This window comes from Apostichopus japonicus, chromosome 5, assembly GCF_037975245.1.
Source record: "Apostichopus japonicus isolate 1M-3 chromosome 5, ASM3797524v1, whole genome shotgun sequence".
Lineage (NCBI taxonomy): Eukaryota > Metazoa > Echinodermata > Holothuroidea > Aspidochirotida > Stichopodidae > Apostichopus > Apostichopus japonicus.
In genome coordinates, this window is record NC_092565.1 from 8,315,276 (window position 1) to 8,339,180 (window position 23,905).

General features: G+C 37.0%; 1 protein-coding gene across 2 annotated transcripts; it reads right to left on the reverse strand.

Moving 5' to 3' along the window:
* Positions 1-8,694: 8,694 nt before the first annotated feature.
* Positions 8,695-23,483, reverse strand: LOC139968192 (5-hydroxytryptamine receptor 1F-like). Of its 2 annotated transcripts, XM_071972585.1 has the most exons (3): positions 23,112-23,483; positions 22,455-22,715; positions 8,695-10,002 (listed from the first exon to the last, which is right to left on the reverse strand). In XM_071972585.1, the coding sequence occupies exons 2-3, from the start codon at positions 22,710-22,712 to the stop codon at positions 9,046-9,048; spliced, it is 1,215 nt and encodes a 404-aa protein (XP_071828686.1). In that variant the 5' UTR covers positions 22,713-22,715; positions 23,112-23,483; the 3' UTR covers positions 8,695-9,045. The 2 variants fall into 2 exon arrangements, with proteins under 2 accessions (XP_071828686.1, XP_071828685.1); XM_071972584.1 differs by having other exon boundaries at positions 22,455-23,483.
* Positions 23,484-23,905: the final 422 nt, after the last annotated feature.

Here is a 23,905-nt window from a genome sequence, read left to right on the forward strand (position 1 = left end):
ATATCAAACAATTTAAAATCATGCAATATTTAATAATGATGTGTGGTAGATGATGTCAGATCATTGATGGTGGATGGATGGTGTATGGTTGGAGGGGAGAGTTGATTGTTAATGTTGGCCTCATAAAACCTACAATATTTGAAAGAATACTCATTATAATCTGCATATAACAAGGATATGGAAGTAAAAGGCTGGTTGGTCAGTCGGTTGTTACAGACTTGTTGCTTGTATGGTGGCTGATGAATGGTAACAATAGTTGCAGTGGATGCTGGCAGGGGAAAGCCTGCAATATAGAAAATACAAAAGAGTCATCAAACTTTCTTTTACAAATGACACAATCATATCTAATTTAAGACACTCCAGAAAAAAATGCACATTAATCTGGTTCAAATACTTTTTAAATGTTGGATGACATTTGTGTCTACAAAAAACTTAAAAATATATGAAAGTAGAATGTTTTTAAAATATTCCTCAAAATCAGTATAGCAAATTACATTGATGATTAAAATACATACATACAACATTTAAGGCAGGTGGGTTTGTTGGTTGTTGGTAGATGCAGGGTTCTTTTGTTGGATGGTGGAGGAAGTTAACAGCTTGTGAACTGGAGAAAGTCTTCAAAATAAATCAACTAGAAAGAATGATAAAAACATATCAAATAATGTAATGATATAAAATATGAAACACTAATAAAAATTTGTATATCAAACAATTTAAATCATGCAATATTTATTAATAATTTCTAGTAGATGGTGGATGGATGGTGTATGGTTGGTAGGGAGAGTTGATTGTTCATGATGGTCATATAAAAACTGCAATATTTAAAAAGTATACTCATTCAAATCTGCATAAAACAAGGATATGGTAGTAAATGGCTGTTTGGTCAGTTGGTTGTTACAGACTTGTTGCTTGTTTGGTGGCTGATGAATGGTAACAATAGTTGCAGTGGATGCTGGCAGGGGAAAGCCTGCAATATAGAAAACACAAAAGAGTCATCAAAATTTCTTTTACAAATGACACAATCATATCTAATTTAAGACGCTGCAGCAAAAATGCATATGAAACCAGTTCTGATACTTTTTAAATGTTGGATGACATTTGTGTCTAAACAAACCTAAAAAATATTTGAAAGTAGAATGTTTTTAAATATTCAACAAAATCAGTATAGCAAATAACATTTATGATTATAATACATGCATACAACATTTAAGGCAGGTCTGTTTCTTGGTAGCTGCATGGTTCTTTTGTTGGATGGTAGAGGAAGTTAACGGCTTGTGAACTGGAGAAAATCTGCAATATAAATCATATATAAAGAATGATAAAAACATATCATCATATAAAACACTCATAAAAATCTGTTTATCAAACTATTTAAAATCATGTAATATTTAATAATGATGTGTAGTAGATGATGGTAGATGATGTCAGATCATTGATGGTGGATGGATGGTGTATGGTTGGTGAGGAGAGTTGATTGTTAATGATGGTCATATAAAAACAGCAATTTGAAAAGAATACTCTTAAAAATCTGCATAAAACAAGGATATGGAAGTAAAAGGCTGTTTGGTCAGTCGGTTGTTACAGACTTGTTGCTTGTTTGGTGGCTGATGAGTGGTAACAATAGTTGCAGTGGATGCTGGCAGGGGAAAGCCTGCAATATAGAACATACAAATGAGTCATCATATTATCAAATGATGCGATCATATCAAATTTAAAACACCAGCCACAGAAAAATGCATATAAATAATTTATTAACATTGGCATGATGCCTATTGGCTACATAAACCTTAAACATTATTTAACAAACTCTGCATAGAAAAAATGTAAAACCACTATAATACATTCAAACAATATTTAAGGCAGGTGGATTCATTTGTTGTTGGTGGCTGCAGGGTTCATTGGTGGATGGTAGAGGGAGGCAGTGGCTTGTGAACCGGAGAAATCTGCAAAATAAACCAAATATCAACTAGAAAGAATGATAAAAACATATCAAATAATGTAATAATGTTAAACACTCGTAAAAATCTGTATATCAAACTATTTAAAATCATGCAATATTTAATAATGATGTGTAGTAGATGGTAGATGATTTCAAATCATTGATGGTGGATGGATGGTGTATGGTTCGTGGGGAGAGTTGATTCTTAATGATGGTCATATAAAAACCTACAATATTTGAAAAGAATACTCATTATAATCTGCATATAACAGGGATATGGAAGTAAAAGGCTGGTTGGTCAGTCGGTTGTTACAGACTAGTTGTTTGTTTGGTGGCTGATGAATGGTAATAATAGTTGCAGTGGATGCTGGCAAGGGAAAGCCTGCAATATAGAAAATACAAATGAGTCATCATATTATCAAGTGATACAATGATATCAAATTTAAAGCACCCAGACAAACAAGTTGCATATAAATCATTTATTAACATTGGCTGATGCCTATTGGCTACATAGACCTAAAACATTTAACAAACTCTGCATAGAAATGTTTTTAAATCACTATAATACATACCAACAATATTTAAGGCAGGTGGATTCGTTCGTTGTTGGTGGATGCAGGGTTCTTTAGTGGATGGTAGGGGGAGGCAGTGGCTTGTGAACCGGAGAAATCTGCAAAATAAACCAAATATCAACTAGAAAGAATGATAAAAACATATCAAATAATGTTAAACACTCGTAAAAATCTGTATATCAAACTATTTAAAATCATGCAATATTTAATAATGATGTGTAGTAGATGGTAGATGATGTCAGATCATTGATGGTGGATGGATGGTGTTTGGTTGGTGGGGAGAGTTGATTGTTAATGATGGTCACATGAAAACTGCAATATTTGAAAAGAATACTCATTATAATCTGCATATAAAAAGGATATGGAAGTAAAAGGCTGGTTGATCAGTCGGTTGTTACAGACTTGTTGCTTGTATGGTGGCTGATGAATGGTAACAATAGTTGCAGTGGATGCTGGCAGGGGAATTTAAAGCCTGCAATATAGAAAATACAAAAGAGTCATCAAACTTTCTTTCACAAATAACACAATCATATCTAGTTTAAGACACTCCAGAAAAAAATGCATATGAAACTAATTCAAATACTTTATAAATGTTGGATGACATTTGTGTTTACACAAACATTAAAAAATATATGAAAGTAGAATGTTCTAAATATTCAACAAAATCAGTATAAGCAAATAACATTGATCATTATAATACATACATACAACATTTAAGGCAGGTCGGTTTGTTGGTTGTTGGTAGCTGCAGGGTTCTTTTGTTGGATGGTGACAATAGTTGTGGTGGATCCTGGCAAGGGTAAGCCTGCAATGTAGAAAATACAAACAATTCATCATATAATCAAATGATGCAATGATATCAAATTAAAATACTCAGAAAAAAATGCATATATTTCATATATTAATAATAATAATCAGCAGTTATTTTTACGACGCTTAAGCAACCACAAATGTGGGAGAAACCCGCAAGGGCTTATGGATTACAACTTACTCGTCGGGTGGCTTCCAATTCAACATTTTAACTCAAATTTGGAATCTTTTCAATTTAGAGAGTCATTACAGATGGGAAAACCGTAGATTGCTCTTGGATGAGGAAACCCCACCTTACTATGACCCGGCCGGGTATGGAACCCAGAACCTAAGCCTCATTGCTTCAAATGCCACCGCCTTTATCCACTCGGCCACAGCACATATTGGCTACATAATCCGCCAAAACATTTAACATTCAACAAAATCTGCATAGAAAAATTGTATTATCACTATAATACATACAAACAATAATTAAGGCAGGTGGATTCGTTCGTTGTTGGTGGATGCAGGGTTCTTTGGTGGATGGTAGAGGGAGGCAGTGGCTTTTGAACAGGGGAAATCGGCAAAATATAACAAATATCAACAAGAAAGAAAGATAAGACATATCAAATAATGTAATAGTAAAAAATATAAATAAACATTCATAAAAATCTGTATATCAAACTATTTAAAATCATGCAATATTTAGTATTGATGTGTAGTAGATGGTAGATGATGTCAGATCATTGATGGTGGATGGATGGTGTATGGTTGGTGGGGAGAGTTGATTCTTAATGTTGGCCACATGAAAACTACAATATTTGAAAAGAATACTCATTATAATCTGCATATAAAAAGGATATGGAAGTAAAAGGCTGGTTGGTCAGTCGGTTGTTACAGACTTGTTGCTTGTTTGGTGGCTGATGAATGGTAACAATAATTGCAGTGGATGCTGGCTAGGGAAACTGCAATATAGAAAATAAAAATGAGTCATCATATTATGAAATGATGCGATTATATCAAATTTAAAACACTGCACAGAAAAATGCATATAAACCATTCATTAACATTGGCTGATGCCTATTGGCTACATAAAACATTATTTAACAAACTCTGCATAGAAAAAATGTAAAATCACTATCATACATACCATACCAACAGGGGAAAGCCTGCATTATAGAAAATACAAAAGAGTAATCAAAATTTCTTTTACAAATGACACAATAATGTCTTATTTAAAAACCTTAAAAATATATGAAAGTAGATTTTTTTTTAAATATTCAGCAAAATCAGTATAGCAAATTACATTGATCATTATAATTCATACAAACATCAAAGTACAGAAGGTGCTTCCATTGGCTAGTAGGTAGGCCTAATGACTCCATGTTAATGTATAGTAAAAAAAATGAAATTTGTTTGGTACTAAGCCTTAATATCAGTGACTTAAAATCAGTTAATAATTGACACCAATATTTTCATTGTCACAAACGTATAGTCTGATACATAAACAATTTGATTGCTGTAAAGTTACAGCAGTAGACAAGGCATATTGAAGGCAGAGATTAATTCAAATCATTTTGACATCATAAACTTAGCAATTAAGGTGTACAAAGCACTAACCAACTGACATTGCCAGGGCTGTGACGTTACTGCACTATTGTACTGTTGTATATGCTGAAGTATCCCCAAACCAGCTGTACTTTAAAAATTGTTCTAGCCTAGGCTACATCTCATTCCAGCCAGAGTTATGGCATGGCCTAATTTATAAACCATTCAAATAGATTTAGGGACTATAGCTTGGGCCAAGAAAGTAACCCTGCATAGTTGCCTTTTAGCGCTACTAGTACTAGGCCTAGGCTAGTATAGTCAGTATTGCGAAGTTCGCCATACTGCGAAGTTCGGGCACCCTAAGAAATACACGATTTTCACCATGAAAACCTACAGGAAGAGCCAAATTTCACCAAAAAGTACGAAGCTACAGTTATTTTCTCTCCAAAATGACCCGTGTGCAAGAAATTACTTACATATTTGTCAATAAAATGACGAAGATCTATGAAGTCTGTTATAATTACTGAAAGAGCAACAGCGCCACCAATTTGTACCAGCGCCACACTGTAGGTTGCGTGGCCGAAATTCGCAATACTCTAGCAAGAAATACCAGTTCCACAATCACGAAGAATCTTCTTGGAAAACAACGTGAAAACAGTTTGCAGGAAAGAAAGTTTGGCCGTGTATCGTACTAAAACACAATTCTCCCACCATATGAAGTATATTTTCTGGTGATTTAGACCAGAAGATTTAGTTTTGGGGTGTTTTAAGTCTTAAGTGGGCGAACTTCGAAGTCACCATCCTACTACTTTAATTTGCAGTACGCACTAGTACTAGTAGGTCAGGAGCCTAGGCTAGCAACTATCTTAGGCTAGGCGTAAGTTAGACCTAGGCTAGGCCTAGTTCCAAACAAAAGATAGAAAAAATGCTACCCGGCGTTGGCCACTAACGTTACATTAGTTGTTACTTATTGTTGTACTTACTAGATAGATTTATAAGGCACACGATGGACATGATTGAATCCAGCGATCAAGATCGGAAGAACTATTCATAGCGATCCTACGTTGTACAAACATTGTATTTAATGACATCGCGGTCACCCGTAACTCCATAAGATATTTAGCAACTAGCCCAAATTAGGACTAACGTAATTTTCAGTCTACACCGGATAGACCTCGATGTTGACGTTAGCACGTTTGAACACCAAGTTCAAAGGCCTAGCGTCTACAAAATTTAAAAAGGTACACACTTTAAAATGTAACGAAAGTTTTTCAAACGGCTGCTGCAAGGAGTTGAAAACAAGGTTTAATTAGTTTTGGATTTGAAGTTATCACTTTATTTTATTTAAGGTATGACTGTATATGTTACGGTTTATCCAAGCTCTCTTCAGGTTATCGTGAGGGTACAAGAATATACTATAACTATAATTTTTGTTGTGTAGGCCCGCGCCTGGATATAGTTATAGCTAGGTACATTAATATTAGAGCTCACATCGAGCTATCGCTCTAAAACATATAAATCTACACACAAATGTTTTGTAATCCTCACCCAAAATGAAGGGATAGTAAAACATGTCAGCAATAAATATTTCAACGATCAATTTGGAATATTTTACTCACATTCACAGCATATCAGCGGGCAGTCAAAATAGTTCAAACGGATCACGCCTTCCTCGCTCAGTGCTAGTCAGTTAAATGTCATACAAATTTCGGCGCCACGTGTGTACGTGTCAGTCGTGTGCAAACCTCATTAATATGGATGTTTTCTTGTTTGGTTATTCATCAAAGCAAAGATATTTCACCTTCTTTGATAAAAGTCAGTCAACCATAGAGATGAGGCTGTTGCAGAATTTGACTTATGACCTTCTTAAATCTTAGTGTCAGTTGTGTTGCTACCACTGATCTACACTAGGCCTACGTGTTCGTGTTGGATAACGCTCCATTATACATTCCCGTATAAACATATAATATAAATAATAAAAATAAATATAATCAATCCCATATTCTACAATCGTGTTGGTACTTTTGCGTTGTAAATAATCAAACAATCATAACCAATACTTTTGTTGCCAAAAAAGCCAATTAAAATATTCCAACGATATTTTCGTGTCCCGGTTTTTTTTTTTTGGGGTCGATATCAAATCTTTTATCGTGCCGAGGGCAGGTTTATAGACCATTTCCTAGCTTCGGCATAAACCTAGACTACGATGCTGGGCTACACGGATCTTACAAAATTACAATGGCTAGCACCAATACGCCTCTCTCTCTTCTGTCTCAAATAACGTTTCTGTATAGTCTATAGTAGAGATAGCCGTTAGATGGACATATTTCACAAGCTGCACAAGCATCTTCGAGTTATTAACTGCCTCCCGTAAAAAGGAGTTTTTGGTGGCTGAAGTGCTGACTGAAGTTGATTGCTTAGAAACTTTAGCCATCAGTAAATCCTATTTAATCATGAAGCAGCATTTATTACCTCGTTAATATTCATGAGTGGGCGGGGCTTAATGGGAAATCGTTCCGCAAAATAGATTGTAAACACGAGTTCTTACGTTACCATTGGACCTGCCATGGGTATATATCTGGTTGGTAGAGATTTCCAATCAATTCAGGCTAAAATTGTGGAAATTGGTTGAAAAATGACCGAGATATAAGGCTATAAAAAACATAAACAATACACGCCTATATAAACGCACACGAATTTTGCAAATATTTTTTACAACAATTGGTGGCGCTATATTGCTATACTTTTGTAAGGAAGCATGTAAAGAACATAATATTTATTAAATTTTTTAATAAGGGTGACCGAAATAGATTTTTTGGAACAATGAAGAGTTTTTCAACTTTTTTTTCGGTGTTTGGACGGGTTTTTTGGCAATATTCCGATGATAATTGAAATTCTCTATAGGCTTGATCTTTTCAGAGTAGTTTTTTTTTAAATGTTCTAGAACATTTATGGAGGTGATGGGCCTGCTTCTAAGTGGAACCTAGTCATTTTGGAAAATGGTGCCTATAAGAACACTTGTGTTGAGGCTACTACTAGTTCTAAACTATAGAAACAACTAATTTAGGCCAATGCCTTGCGTTAGGACTGTGTATCTAGCCTAAATACTGGCGATGCCTAATGTTGGCAACTGTGTAGCCTGTAGGCTAGTACAACATAGCATAGGTTCACTTTAGTTATGCTATGTAACTTGCTTACCGTTCAATATTCTTTGACTTCGAAGGTTCCTGGCAGTAAAAATTGACTGATGCAAAAACAATGCTTCCTCCAAAACACTGGTGAATGTCTGCCAAGTACTTACTCCCGTAGATAATAGTGTCTGTCAATCCTCGAGAGCCCGACATACACACAGATCTTCTACGTGCAGGTTGTCTTTTGGATTAAACCTTTCGTATTGTCTCCGAACGTTTTCGCTGACCACGAATTTTTGGCTTTGGTCTATCGGCCATTGTTTGAATGGTCTTCATTACTTGTATATCTAACTTACACATGCGAATATGCAATCGATTTGCAAACAGGTATCTTTACTAATACTTATACACACATATAACTGCATTTAACTGTTGCATTCCTGTATAAAGTCGATTAATTGACTAATGCGGGCACAGTAACAGTATAGCCATTCCAGAAATGATTACAAATTCCTGTGTCTTTCCAGCCAATTGGGAAATAGCGCACCCTGTTTTCGATTGATTGATATTTGTGGGGGAGTCGCCCTTGCCTTTAGTTTCTTATACTTTCTTTATTGATAACACAACTGTTATATTAGCGAGTTCCCGATTTCCGTTAAAACGACACAGTCGGACATGAAAGAGAACGTACAGGACATAAAAGTTATCTGTTTGTACAATGCACACATTAGTATACACTTTTATGGTATATTCTGGTATCTACTAATAGTAATACACATTGTACCAGTTTGTACTATAGATAAGCTGAAATTAGTATTCCAATGACGACGTCACAATGTGAACTTTGCCACATTTTTATACGGCAAACTTGGCATTACATAACATTAAAAAATAAAAACCTCTACACCATCCCATTATTTTGCAATGTCTAAGAATGCCCTGTTCAGCTTTAAAAAGCACACTTATAGCATTCGATCGCACAATATATTAACTCTGCATATGATAACCAACTCATTTGGTCTGGAGCACATGATTCCTGAGATATGTTATATAATTAAATCGTCAGTCAGACTCTATGTTTAAAGCTTGCCCGAAATGGCGATACTGTACTGGTTTCCGTGAATCGAACGGATTTTTTACGATGTAAGTTGGATCTGCATAACACTATCGTTACAAACGCTCTTCGAAAATCTCTGTTGAAACATGTGTATATGCATGGATTTACTGCGGAGGATGCATAACCTAACCAGGTTAAGACAAAAAATACGTTATCGGGTATGTTGCAATTGGGGCAGAACCCGTTGATCAGATGCATCACGAAGAACGGTAACCAGAGCACAATGAAACACACAAACACAACCACCAGTGTTTTGGCAGCCCGCCTTTCCCGTTTGTTTGAGTGGAAGTTCCGTCGAGTTTGTTTGGATGGCTTGACGGCCTCTACTGTCGTACTTCCGTATCCAGACCTGCCACCATAACTATGATCAGTTCGGAAGGTGATTTTCATCGCCAACATACCGGACTTTGTCCGAACCTTCGATGGACTCTCATCTTCTCCAACACCTTCACTACTGGCTTGTATTCCGTTAGTTCTCGAAACAGAATTTGTCATTTCTAAATGAGATTTGCGTTTGTGAAGTTTACGAACTGCTCGGAAATCGACAATGATCATTACAGTTAGAGGCACGTAAAACGAACACATGGAGGAATACACGATGAAAGTCCTATCGAAGAAACCACATTGGCTGCCATCGTCTGTTAAGTTATATTCAGGATGGATAATACCCTGCACTGCGAGCGGCAGACTAACAGCGATGGCGACCGCCCAAACTGGTATTATCGTCCCAAGAATTCTAGACCGCGAATTGACTCGCTCTCTGGAGTAAAGTAATGGAAATGTAACAGCTAAGTATCTGTTAACTGCGATCGCGCATAAGTGAATAATGGAAGCTGTACAGAGCATGACGTCAAGAGATAAATGCGCAACACAAAGGAAGAGCCCGAGTCCCCATTTCTGTCGGATCTGCAAAAAAAAAAAAAAAAAAATAGTTCATAAAATGTTCAATTGTTTGAAGAGGATGAAACGTTTTTAAATACATTCGGTATTTGTATAGCAATCATGCCGTGCGCGTGCATCGTTATATATGCGTTAACGTTTTCCTTATTTATCGCAGATAATGATCAGAAAATTGAAAGCACCACTCAGCCAAACTTGACCTAATTTATAGACTTTGAGAGAGAAAAGACATTTGAAAATTATCCCAAGTCCCGAAATTTGAAGCAGTAGATACATTGTTGTGACGTCATAGATTGGTAATAGACGAAGTTTTCTCTGAACTTGAAAGAGCTAAATGGGTCAAACATGTCAACCCTAGCTCAATGACACAAACTCGCGTATCATGATTTTACCACCGTTCCCCTAAATTATAATTACATGTTGAACGAAGTCTGAAGGTGAACTGTAACATACTGGAAATAGTTGGAATTTGACGAGTGTGGTTTATTTGATGACTGGTATTCTTTAATGGCGGTAAAAAGGTTGAAAACAATGTAAATTACAAGGTACACTGTAACTACGGTTAAAGACTGGCATATACAGTAACGATTCTAAAGAAACTCTGTGTTGTGTAAATGTGTGCAAAATTGACGATATCGCTGGGTTTTTTTATAGCAATGACCCCACATCGTCACACTGTTAGCATATCCATATGTAGGTGTTATCCAAATTTATATTGTCACATGCTCTATATATAATTTTGGCGATTAATTGTTTACATATTTGGTTAATTAGATTGTTGCATATGCACGCTATATCAGGCACAACAACTTTGAATCTTCTCAGACAAACGATTGAAATGTGAAGCTATTTAGTATCTATTCGCTTTTCAAGAGAATCAATATACTGACACACAGGAACGTAGCTGGAAATTTGAAAGGGGAGGGGGGAGCAGAATTTTAAAGAAGAACTTCTCACAAGGGGAGCATTATTACACGCCATGATGTACAAAAGAAACTTTTTGCCCAAAATGCCTTCCACGTTGCAGGAAATAAATAATAATAATAAGAGATTTGTATTACGTAGCAGACGAACTTTCACAAGGGGATAGATTGAGAAGGGTCGCTTAGCTTCCTTCAACCTGAAAAGAGGGCTTAAATGATATTTCCTGCCTTTAGTTATTTTTGGGGGTACTCAAGGGGGGTGGGAGCGATCGCTCCCATTGCTACCCCCTCCCCCCTGGTTACGTCCATGCTGACACAACGCCAGCATCACGGGGTCACATAAGACTAGTGTATCAGTACAGTGAAAATATTTGAAAGTGAAACCTTCAAGTACATTTTGCATTTGGTATACAGACATCCTTACCAACACTCTTAGTAAAATTAGAATTGTCTGAACTCATGAATATTAATGAGGAAGTTATTAACTAATTGCATTTCCATTTTGAACCTTTCGTTCTTCAGACACAATTTGGGCTCACGGGTTTACAAATGTAAGACCTTAAACAACATAATTATATACTTACTATATACTGTAAATTCATTTATAATGTAAAAATTTAATTTACAAGTCAATCTTCTGACGTAAATGGCAAATCTTTGACAAAATTTATTGAAACAAAAACCGCTGAGCTTTGCTCTCCAGAATCAAACTAAAAGTTCAGACGGATGTTGTAGTTAATTTCTCTAAATGTTTAAATCATATCATGTTCCAACATTCAACAACTTCTTTCAAAACTTTTCAGAAGAGCCATATATGAAGTTGCCGTCCTGCAGACTCCGGACGTTCTCCTGATAAGATAATCGTGATGCGCATTTTTTCCATTCATGATTTTCTTCAATACATTTGTGACGTTGACATTTGAGATGAACCGATATCTATTGATACATTCATTATATGGGTTCGCACGAACAATTCAACACAGACCACATATATAGATACATTGGATCGTAATATGAAACTATACCGGTATTATATACGTCGCTAGTGTACGAGCGATATTCAGGTCCGGAGAGCTTCGTATCTTGGATTTGCAAAGTCGTTCGGGAATGAAATTAGCCTCACAGTCTTATTGCTGGCAGAGCGTGAACGAAAGTCATGACGTCATACTTCCTTTTACTTTCCTCTAAATTTGTCAGATGAAGACAGAAACATTTCAGTACAACACATGATTTCCCTAATATGTTTGAACAGAGATATTAAGAGCATATCAGCTCACTATTTGAGATTGGGTGGTGGGTCTAAAAGAGAGGGTAAGGTAGATCCCTCAACGAAGTAACTGCTGTGACGCAAACATGCAGTTCATAAACCATGATTTATTGTTTTGATGTTAGTTTATGACATAAAGCATCGCAATTTTTAACATAGCTTTAATGGGCACGGTTACTAAAACAATACAGTCCCAAATTAGCGGGGATCCAAACAATAATTAGCATCGCTCTTATATATGTATTGTCTATCAAACACATTCAGAAGATTGGTTTCTCATTGATTCTTTAACATGTAAAGCAAATGTGGGCAAAATGCGGCACTCGAGCGAAAGTCTGCAGCCGCGAAAAGATTTCAAAAACCTTAGTAATGCGGTCTGCGGAACCTTGTAATATTTTATATTATATAAGGTTAACCTGTGCATGATGGAATATATCAACATGGCAGATAGGTAATATACCAGCTAGATTTTCAGTCTTTTATTACATTTGTCACGGGACAAACGGGGTTGGGTAGACAGATTTACTGTAATTATATATATGTATATGTATATATATATATGAATATATATATATATACATACATATATACAATCAGGAAAATAATCACGTGACCCGAAATTATTTAAACCAACTCTTCTTTATTTAAAGAGCGTTTCGAAATTATTATTGTTTCGTATATTAAAACGAAGTCCATACCATCAGAAACAAAGACAAGATGACCTATTTACTAACGTATCCCGACACATACGAAAACGAAAGGGGAAAAAAAAAAGAACTGTTTGTCTAATCTTTACATGATGAAATTAAAAGTCAACCAGGGCTGAACAAGTGCCCTATTTTAGTCGTTCAAAGAGCAGTTTAATTTCATTACACATTAAAATACAAGTGACAAACTTTTTTTAGGTTAATAACTACCGAGACGTTTGCGACTATCGGCAAGAGCAAACTTTCAAAGAAAACGGGAGAAATCAGAAGAAAATAAATATTATATCTCGGCCAGTTATTTTTGTATCGAATGTGAGTGCAATCACCGTACATAGATGTTACACATAGGCCTATATGATAACATACATGCGAACAGGACAGGCTCCGTATGTAAGAATTATCACAAACGAATACCCATGAGTAATCACATGCTTACATGGTATAGGCTCGTGTAATCATATACGAATACCCGAGGGTGATAACCTACTTACATGGTAGGCTCGTGTAATCATATACGGATACCTGTGTGTGATAACATATACTTACATGGTAGGCTCGTGTAATCATAGACGGATACCCGTGTGTGATAACAAACTTACATGGTAGGCTCGTGTAATCATAGACGGATACCCGTGTGTGATAACCTACTTACATGGTAGGCTCGTGTAATCATAAACGGATACCCGTGTGTGATAACATACTTCCATGGTAGGCTCGTGTAATCATAAACGAATACCCGTGTGTGTTAACATATATGGTAGGCTCGTGTAATCATATACGGATACCCGTGTGTGATAACATACTTACATGGTAGGCTCGTGTAATCATAAACGGATACCCGTGTGTGATAACCTACTTACATGGTAGGCTCGTGTAATCATAAACGGATACCCGTGTGTGATAACCTACTTACATGGTAGGCTCGTGTAATCATAAACGGATACCCGTGTGTGATAACATACTTCCATGGTAGGCTCGTGTAATCATAAACGAATACCCGTGTGTGATAACATACATGGTAGGCGCGTGTAATCATATACGGATACCCGTGTGTGATAACATACATACATGGTAGGCTCGTGTAATCATAAACAGATACCCATGAGTAGTCACATGCTTACATGATATAGGCTCGTGTAATCATAAACGGATACCCGTGTGTGATAACCTACTAACATGGTAGGCTCGTGTAATCATTAACGGATACCCGTGTGTGATAACATACATGGTAGGCTCGTGTAATCATAAACGGACACCCGTGTGTGATAACAAACTTCCATGGTAGGCTCATGTAATCATAAACGGACACCCGTGTGTGATAACCTACTTACATGGTAGGCTCGTGTAATCATATACGGATACCCGTGTGTGATAACATACATGGTAGGCTCGTGTAATCATATATGGACACCCGTGTGTGATAACATGCTTACATGGTATAGGCTCGTGTAATCATAAACGAATACCCGTGTGTGATAACATACATGGTAGGCGCGTGTAATCATATACGGATACCCGTGTGTGATAACATACATACATGGTAGGCTCGTGTAATCATAAACAGATACCCATGAGTAGTCACATGCTTACATGATATAGGCTCGTGTAATCATAAACGGATACCCGTGTGTGATAACCTACTAACATGGTAGGCTCGTGTAATCATTAACGGATACCCGTGTGTGATAACATACATGGTAGGCTCGTGTAATCATAAACGGACACCCGTGTGTGATAACAAACTTCCATGGTAGGCTCATGTAATCATAAACGGACACCCGTGTGTGATAACCTACTTACATGGTAGGCTCGTGTAATCATATACGGATACCCGTGTGTGATAACATACATGGTAGGCTCGTGTAATCATATATGGACACCCGTGTGTGATAACATGCTTACATGGTATAGGCTCGTGTAATCATAAACGAAAACCCGTGTGTGATAACATACATGTTAGGCTCGTGTAATCATAAACGGATACCCGTGTGTGATAACATACATGGTAGGCTCGTGTAATCATATACGGATACTCGTGTGTGATAACATACTTACATGGTAGGCTCGTGTTATCATAAACGGATACCCGTGTGTGATAACATGCTTACATGTAGGGGTCAGGTAGGGGGGAGGGGTGGTAATGACGTGCGATGGATTGTTCGGCTTCAGTTGTATACGCAAAACTTTGAAATGCCTTCCAAAGAATGTCCATAGTTATGAAGCAAAATAAATCGCACTCGTTCTGTGTGACAACTGCGACAATGTATGGCCCAATCTACTGAGCCAGAGAAATCAATGCACGTGCGTTTAGTAATATGTTCCGATCCAACTCAACCAATATCTTAGCTACTTGGAACTTCATCGGGTTTAAAAGCTAAATTTTACCATTAACCAAACAAAGCCTATTACGAAGACGGCTAACAGCTTTCCGTTCTGATCAATAAGGAGAGTGCAAAATATTAATATAGCCCTACGTTAACAAAGTGCGAAATATCTCACAGCTCAAATGTTGACATCAATCACAGCCTCACCGTGAAAGTAATTCTACAAACGGGTTTAATTTAATATCTGAAACAAGCAGTAGCAAACAGATCGAATGTCATCTCTGCATTATCATATTGGTGGAGTTCAAGGTGCTTGTTATCGATAATAAGATCAATTAACCAAGTCTCCAGGAGAGATATAATTAATAGTAGCATATCGTAACATAATTGAAAGGGACTCAGTAGTCTCAGCTAATTAAATATATATATATATATATATATATATATATATATATATAAATATATATATATACAAATATATATATATATACAAATATATATATATATCTTCAGCGCTTTATATGTATTATATTGGTCGTACAGTAACTACCATTCACGAATCCATACAACTTTGTTCTGTTTGCGATATTCAGCGAAAATACGGTAACAATTCACAGATGTTAAATAATGAAATCATGCTTACAGAAATAGAAATATGTCTTTCGTTTGAGAAGATTGGAACTAGGACGGTCAGTGGGTGTCATACAGTTTATATAGTTCTTGGGACAAATTGCAAGAACCATAGGGGAGGGAAGCGAGCAAGATTTGTTCACAACGCTAATTTGATGTAATATATTATACTCTCCTCTTATACCTCGTGTGGAATTTCTTAGCTGCACTTATGAGATGCTGAAGCCAGAGCAAAATTTAGAGTTCTCTACTTCCGAGTCCCAGCCCAGTCGAGTCTAATAACCTCAGAGTAAGAGCTGAGTCCGAATCCAGAATAACATTCTTACACGCGGCATACATACACGTATTAATTATCAAAGCTGTATGTAGAAAAGGTACAGTAGCATTCTTACACAGACTAATTTATACAATGAATATTTTCTTCTAACTCATTAAAGATTAACTATTACGTAATGTTTTGACACAGAAGTACAAAACTTACTAGAACAATGTAAGCGATGGTTATTATGATAGCAGGTCACGCATATAATGCTTTTCATTTGTGGGGAATTAATTAGCATATATATATATTGATATATGAATTGTAATGTTTGATTAGGATTTTCTAATGAAAGATTTTGTCCGGCTTTGTGACAAAAATAAAGTTTGTCATGTATCTCAAGTAGGCGTATTATTATTATGAAAAGTGATGAGAATCTCCATAGTTAGTCATAATGTCAAGTTTATTATACGGCGTCCCTTTCGTTAGAAGCTGATGTACACGTTAACATTTTAATATATTATTTCATACACAACTAGAATTGAGTATGGGCCATAGCTACAAGTTTTATTCGTGTATTCAGCAGATGTTTCATCAAAACGCTCGCACAATCGCATCCGAATGAGGTTGCAAAAATCGAATATTATTTTCACCATAAAGCGTATACTTGTCAAATTAATATTGATTAGATTCCCCGGAGAGTTTGGAGTGTTTTGAAGATTATTACGTCTTGAATATATTACCAAACCAGGTGAAACTACAATAGACTGCAGAATGTTGAGCAGCTAGGGTGACAACAAAAACCGTTTCCCAAAATTACAAAAGAGACCACATACACATTGGGATAGTATCAGTACTCTTATGATATGAAAGGGCATCGATTGGGACCTTTAAATTTGATAATTATGGGCGACATATTCTGCTAATTTTATGTCAGACCATTAGGACAACTCAGCTGCAATCTATAGCAATTGGTTTAATATAACTAGCATCGGCAATACTATAGTGTAAGTAGGGTCAACTCGCCCATCATCTATAGTATTTGATGCAGTACAACGACAGTGTAAGGAATTGAAGCCAATCTTTGATTATAACTTATTATATTAACATGAAATATACCTACAACAGTAAAAGACATCCCAATTACGTTTCAAGCACTGATGCTCTGGCGCGGTTAAATTGAATGCGGTTTTATGGTCGGCAAGGGGAGCGGTTAGGGGTGGGGGTGGTGCTGGTACATAGTCGAGATATCGGTATGGCCGTACCATGTACTAGTCCGGAAACACTCTATACCACAATTAATAATACCACAACGATACCAAATATGAACAGCCTTTGTGTAATTGTGTGGATGGTGAGAATAATACCATACAACAGCACAACAGCAACAGCATGTGTAACGTTATTATGTTTACTTTTAAGTAGCTCTGTAAGTAATTCATAATATTTATTGTTTTTCAAATAAGGCAGTAATACGGGCATATATAGTAGATATTGAGTATTTAACAGGTAGGGTGGACATGTAGGTGTAAGGGCAGATCGCTGCCTACAGTGGCTTAAAAGGGACATAGGAAATTTTGACTTTATGAGGTCAAAAGTTCAATTTTTGAGATAAAAATTGTGATTTTGAAGTCAACATTTTTAGATAAAAAGTCATATTTTGTTTAGATAAATAGTCCAAATTTGAGATAAAAAGTCAACATTTTTTCATTATATGCTCTAATGACAATGAAGGGGACTTCAATGCGAATTAATGGACCGCACAGTTGTGACTAACATTACGATTATGATTTGGAGCTGAACGTTGATTGATGAAATACACGTTCTGTTGTAGCTACCTCCACTCTGTTCTAGCTCGACTCTGTCGTAGCTCCACTCTGTTCCAGCTCCAGTCTCTTCTAGCTCCACTTTGGTCCAGTTCTACTCTGTTCTAGCTCTACTCTGTCGTAGCTCAACCCTGTCGTAGCTCCACTCTGCCGTAGCTCCACTCTGTTCTAGCTCCACTCTGTCGAAGCTCCACTCTGGTCCAGTTCTACTCTGTTTAAGCTCAACTCTGTCGTAGCTCCACTCTGTTTGTAGCTCCACTCTGTTGTAGCTCCACGCTGTGTTAGCTCTACTCTGTTCTAGCTCCACTCTGTCGTAGCTCCACTCTGCCGTAGCTTCACTCTGATTTAGTTCCACTCTGCCGAAGCTCCACTCTGGTCCAGTTCTACTCTGTTCTTGCTCCACTCTGTTGTAGCTTCACTCTGGTGTAGCTCCACTCTGTTGTAGCTCCACTATGTAATTCTAGCTCTACTCTGTTCTAGCTCCACTCTGTCGTAGCTCCACTCTGCCGTAGCTTCACTCTGTTTTAGCTCCACTCTGCCGAAGCTCCACTCTGTTCCAGTTCTACTCTGTTTTCGCTCCACTCTGTCGTAGCTCCACTCTGTTCAGGCTCCACTCTGTTGTAGCTCCACCCTCCTGGATGCTCGTTTAGGTGTCAGCTTTAGCCAAATCCCGGCGTCAGACAATATCTATATTCGCACTGTTTAATCGAAGTTATTTTAATTCCGAAATTGTATTACCTATGAAATAACTTGTGTGTCAGATAAATTCGGAAGATGCAACACTTAGAAGCCATCACGGCCAAAGAAGTGTCAACGTCTTCCGCAGCCTACGACGAATACATGTGATTTGACCATGATCCTGTGAATCAGTGTAATGATACCACGCTGCGAAAGGAACTCGGGGAAGAAACTGACCATGATATTTCAAGTTCTCGCTTTCACCTCGCCATCAGCAAACATGTTAATGACACTCCTCTCAGTGTGCCATTTAAACAGTGTATGCAAAACAACTGTGAAAGCAAAGGGTACTACGTGTGCTGTATACAAACTGACTTTTTTCTATTCAGTATTTGTTCATATGAACAGAGGGTAGATTTTTCGTCTTCATTTTTAGCAATGGCTCGTGTTACGAAAAATCGAAAAATGACAGTTGTATTCGTGTTTGCAATCGCTATACCGCAAACAGATTTGTCAATAGGGAGGTGTGTACTGCCGCGTGACTGAAACATATACTCTGACAGCACATATAATGTGAAAATGTCATTTTGAATATTCAATGATCACACGAACAGCCAGTATATACTCAAATTTGAGTATCATTGGGTAATATATATAAATTGACATTGACAACTTGTTAAACGAAAGTACAGAGCAGATAAGCAGGTGCAAGAAACGACACAAGTCTTACATCATTGACGTTTTATGAGCACATCTGCTCATGAATATTGAACTTATTGATGTTATCTGGTAACATTGACAGTTGCACATACAGACTTCATTAAAGTTGCTAAACGTTGCTACGGATCACAACTCCGACAATTATTTTGACCTGGCCAAGAACGTCGATGCACCTCCAGCCCTTTACATGAACACATGTGACAAGGCACATATCCTACCCCAGAAGGTTGATGTATGAACATCCCTTTACATGGACACATGTGACAAGACACACATCCTAGCCCAGAAGGTTAATGCATCAACAGCCCTTTACATGGACACGTGTGACAAGACACACATCCTAGCCCAGATGGTTAATGCATCAACAGCCCTTTACATGGACACATGTGACAAGGCACACATCCTAGCCCAGAACGTTGAAGTATCAACAGACCTTTACATGGACACATGTGACAAGGCACACATCCTAGCCAAGAGCGTTGATGTATCAACAGCCCTTTACATGGACACATGTGACAAGGCACACATCCTGGCCAAGAAGGTTGATACCTTTACATGGAAACATGGAACAATAATACTGCCGTGTCAAAGTAATGTACATCGAAAACACTCGTGTTCAAAACAATTGTCAGAAACGAATGGAATCAGAGTCTAATCTTAAACTCGTACAATATACTAGCTATATCATCGGACACAGTATCATTTATAGAACCATTATTAAATTATCGTTTAATAGAAACAATACATGAAATCCTAGTTTAGTTTAGTTTAGTAGAAAAAAAGGATCAGGAGGGACACTTAAGTCCCCATCAAGGACCCTATAGAGAGAGAAAAAAAAACTGAAGACACAGACACTCAGACCCGATTACAATGCTTAAAGTACTTGTCCAAAGCATTCTTAAACCCATTCACACTACTTGCAAGTACAACTTTCTCAGGCAAACTATTCCACTCATTCACAACCCTATTAGAAAAAAAGTTATGCCGAATATTAATCCTACTATGCGACTTTTGGAGTTTAAGACAATGACCTCTAGTACAACTACTGTTTGCAAACAAGAAAAAGTCGGTAAAGGATAAATTGTCGAAACCATACACAATCTTGAAAACCTGGATCAAGTCCCCACGTAACCTCCTAAGCTCCAGTGTGGTGAGATTCAACAGTTGTAACCGCCTATAATAAGGAACCCTCTTTAAGGAACTAATCATCCTAGTAGCCCTCCTCTGGACTTTTTCAAGTACTTCCTTATCCTTAGCAAAGTAAGGGTTCCAAGCCTGCACAGCATACTCCAGATGAGGCCTAATCCTTTGGATTTCTATTCAAACAATTTAGGTATGAACCGAAATTGTGTGACATTTCTATTTGCTACTAAATCAGTTTTAAGAACTGTGGTTACTGTACATCCGTCCCTCTGCATCACTTTTTCTCAAATATCATCCTCTCCACCCTTCAAATGGAATGCCTCTTGCTGAGTGACATCTTGACATACCATGAGCGTGAATTTGTTGTAATGATCATCATTCACTCTAAGAGAAAGTACGCTTGTCTTCCAAACTATGTTCAAAAGTGGTTAGAACAGATGAACTGAGAAAACTCCGACCCGGAATATCTGCTATTTGCAATTATTGTAAGATATTACGAAATAAAACGATTTTGATGAGCCTAATACAAGCATTGACTTCTTGGTAAGATAGTAAACAAATTTAAATTTCTTTTATATATCACCTGCCCAAAGAGGTAATGGTAGAAATATGTTGGTAATGTGATCTCAATGTCAATGAGGAAATTATAATATAAAAGGGTCAAAGTATTTGAATAAGGTCAAAGTGTGATATCAAACAGTGGACGCTGTATGAGGATAGCGAAGGGACACATGCAGGTCATCATGCGATATCACACAATGTATTATATAGGGGAACAGTATGAATACAAGGGTCATCATGTGATATCACACAATGTACTATATATGGGAACAGTATAAAGACAAGGGTCATCACGTGATACCACACAATACATGGAAACAGTATGAGACAAGGGTCATCACGTGATAGCACACAATGTACTATATATGGAAACAGTATAAAGACAAGGGTCATCACGTCATATCGCGCAATGTACTATAAATAGGAACAGTATAAAGACAAGGGTCATCAAGTCATATCGCGCAATGTACTATATATGGAAACAGTATAAAGACAAGGATCATCACGTGATATCACACAATGTATTATATATGGGAACAGTATAAAGACAAGGATCATCACGTGATATCACACAATGTATTATATATGGGAACAGTATAAAGACAAGGATCATCACGTGATATCACACAATGTACTATATATGGAAACAGTATAAAGACAAGGGTCATCACGTGATATCACACAATGTACTATATATGGGAACAGTATAAAGACAAGGGTCGTCACGTGATATCACACAATGTACTATATATGGGAACAGTTTAAAGACAAGGGTCATCACGTGATACCACACAATGTATTATATATGGGAACAGTATAAAGACAAGGGTCGTCACGTGATATCACACAATGTACTATATATGGGAACAGTTTAAAGACAAGGGTCATCACGTGATACCACACAATGTATTATATATGGGAACAGTATAAAGACAAGGATCATCACGTGATATCACACAATGTACTATATATGGAAACAGTATAAAGACAAGGGTCATCACGTGATATCACACAATGTACTATATATGGGAACAGTATAAAGACAAGGGTCGTCACGTGATATCACACAATGTACTATATATGGGAACAGTTTAAAGACAAGGGTCATCAAGTGATACCACACAATGTATTATATATGGGAACAGTATAAAGACAAGGGTCGTCACGTGATATCACACAATGTACTATATATGGAAACAGTATAAAGACAAGGGTCGTCACGTGATATCACACAATGTACTATATATGGGAACAGTTTAATATCGTTTTATATCAGACAATGCAATCTGCACGATGACAATCAATTCAGCAAATTAACACGAAGGCTTGAAACAATAAAACACAAGGACAATGTATACCGTATACTACATCGGCATTAAGCTTTAATGCTAATTTAAAAACACAAAACTCTGTTACTTACCAAGTAATAGAGACTAAGCGGCATCACTATAATCGCCAGCAACAGATCTGCTGTAGCAAGACTAGCAATGACATAATTTGCCATAGATTTTAAGTTCTTCTCTCTGTAAACAGCTATCAAGACAAACGAATTCCCTATAAATGTCCACAAGATCAACGCAACCAACGGCACAGCAGCAAATTTGTAAAGTTCCGTATCGTCTTCTGTGTGTGATATGTTGACTATACTCGTCATGTTAGGAAAATGTTCTCCCTGCATTGGCTGCCAGGTGGTTAAGGGATTAAAACGGTCGTAAGAAGACATTTTAAGGAATAAATCCGTAACAAAAGAAATGTGATTAACTTCTGCATGTGACCTTTCAACGACTTTTTCTCCAATTCTTTCCAGATACTATATATATATTCACTGTAGTTCTGCAGTCAGTCTCGGACTTCAGCTAAAAGATAAATTCCAGCTTCTGCACTAATTAAATGACAAGATTTAGCGAACCGTGGAAACTATTTTCCAACTGATTGACTCAATAAATACCAGCCTACGAGGTGAGGATCATGCTACAATAAAAAATATAAAAAAATAAGAAAGTCAGTAATAATACTTGCAGGGATATACGTGACTTTCCGCACTTGATATGAAATATTAAAAATCAAATCAACTTACAGCTATCTAGGAATGAGTTTGCAAAATCTAGTCGACAACGGAATTTCAAAGTAAGGCTATAATATAGTTATCAGATCACTGGAGCCGAAATGAGTCGAAGCGGCAGCTCTCTCGCTCTCTCCACGCAGCTCTACCTCTCCTCTCGCTTTCTCGATCTCTTTCGTTCTCTCCGATGAAACGTTGCTTGAAAGTTTACAGGTCAATACGTATTAAGACTGATGTACTAAATGTCCTTGGTGTTTATATAGTATCGTCAAATTAAATGCATTTTATTCCGTAGAAGCTGTCCATACTGCAATCGATCCGGACAAATACCTAACATGCCGCCGTGTGCGGCATACAGCTCGAAACGTTATAGGTTCACAAGATACTATAACTGGTGTGTGTGTTTGATTAGTCAAAAATATTGCTAATATCAAACAGGCACCGATAGTTTTACGAAAACATATATCTTTCCAGTATTTTATCGATAATCTTCCTTCAAGTAAAATCGACGATGATGATGACGATTATGATGACGATGACGATGACGAAGACGACGACGACGAGGACGACGACGACGACGACGACGATGATGATGATGTTTGATGATGATGATGGTGATGATGATGATGATGTTTGATGATGATCATGATGATCATGATCATGATCATGATCATGATGATGATCATGATCGTGATGATCATGATGATCATGATGAAGAAGATGATGATGATGATCATGATGATGATCATGATGATGTTTGATGATCATGATGATGATGATGATCATGATGTTTGATGATGACGATGTTT

Coding starts and splice junctions, on each gene's coding strand:
- LOC139968192 (XM_071972584.1), bottom strand. CDS start 22,757: ATGTCTTCTTACGACCGTTTTAATCCCTTAACCACCTGGCAGCCAATG. Junction 10,003..22,454: donor CGCTTAGTCTCTATTACTTG/GTAAGTAACAGA, acceptor TTTTTTTTGCAG/ATCCGACAGAAATGGGGACT.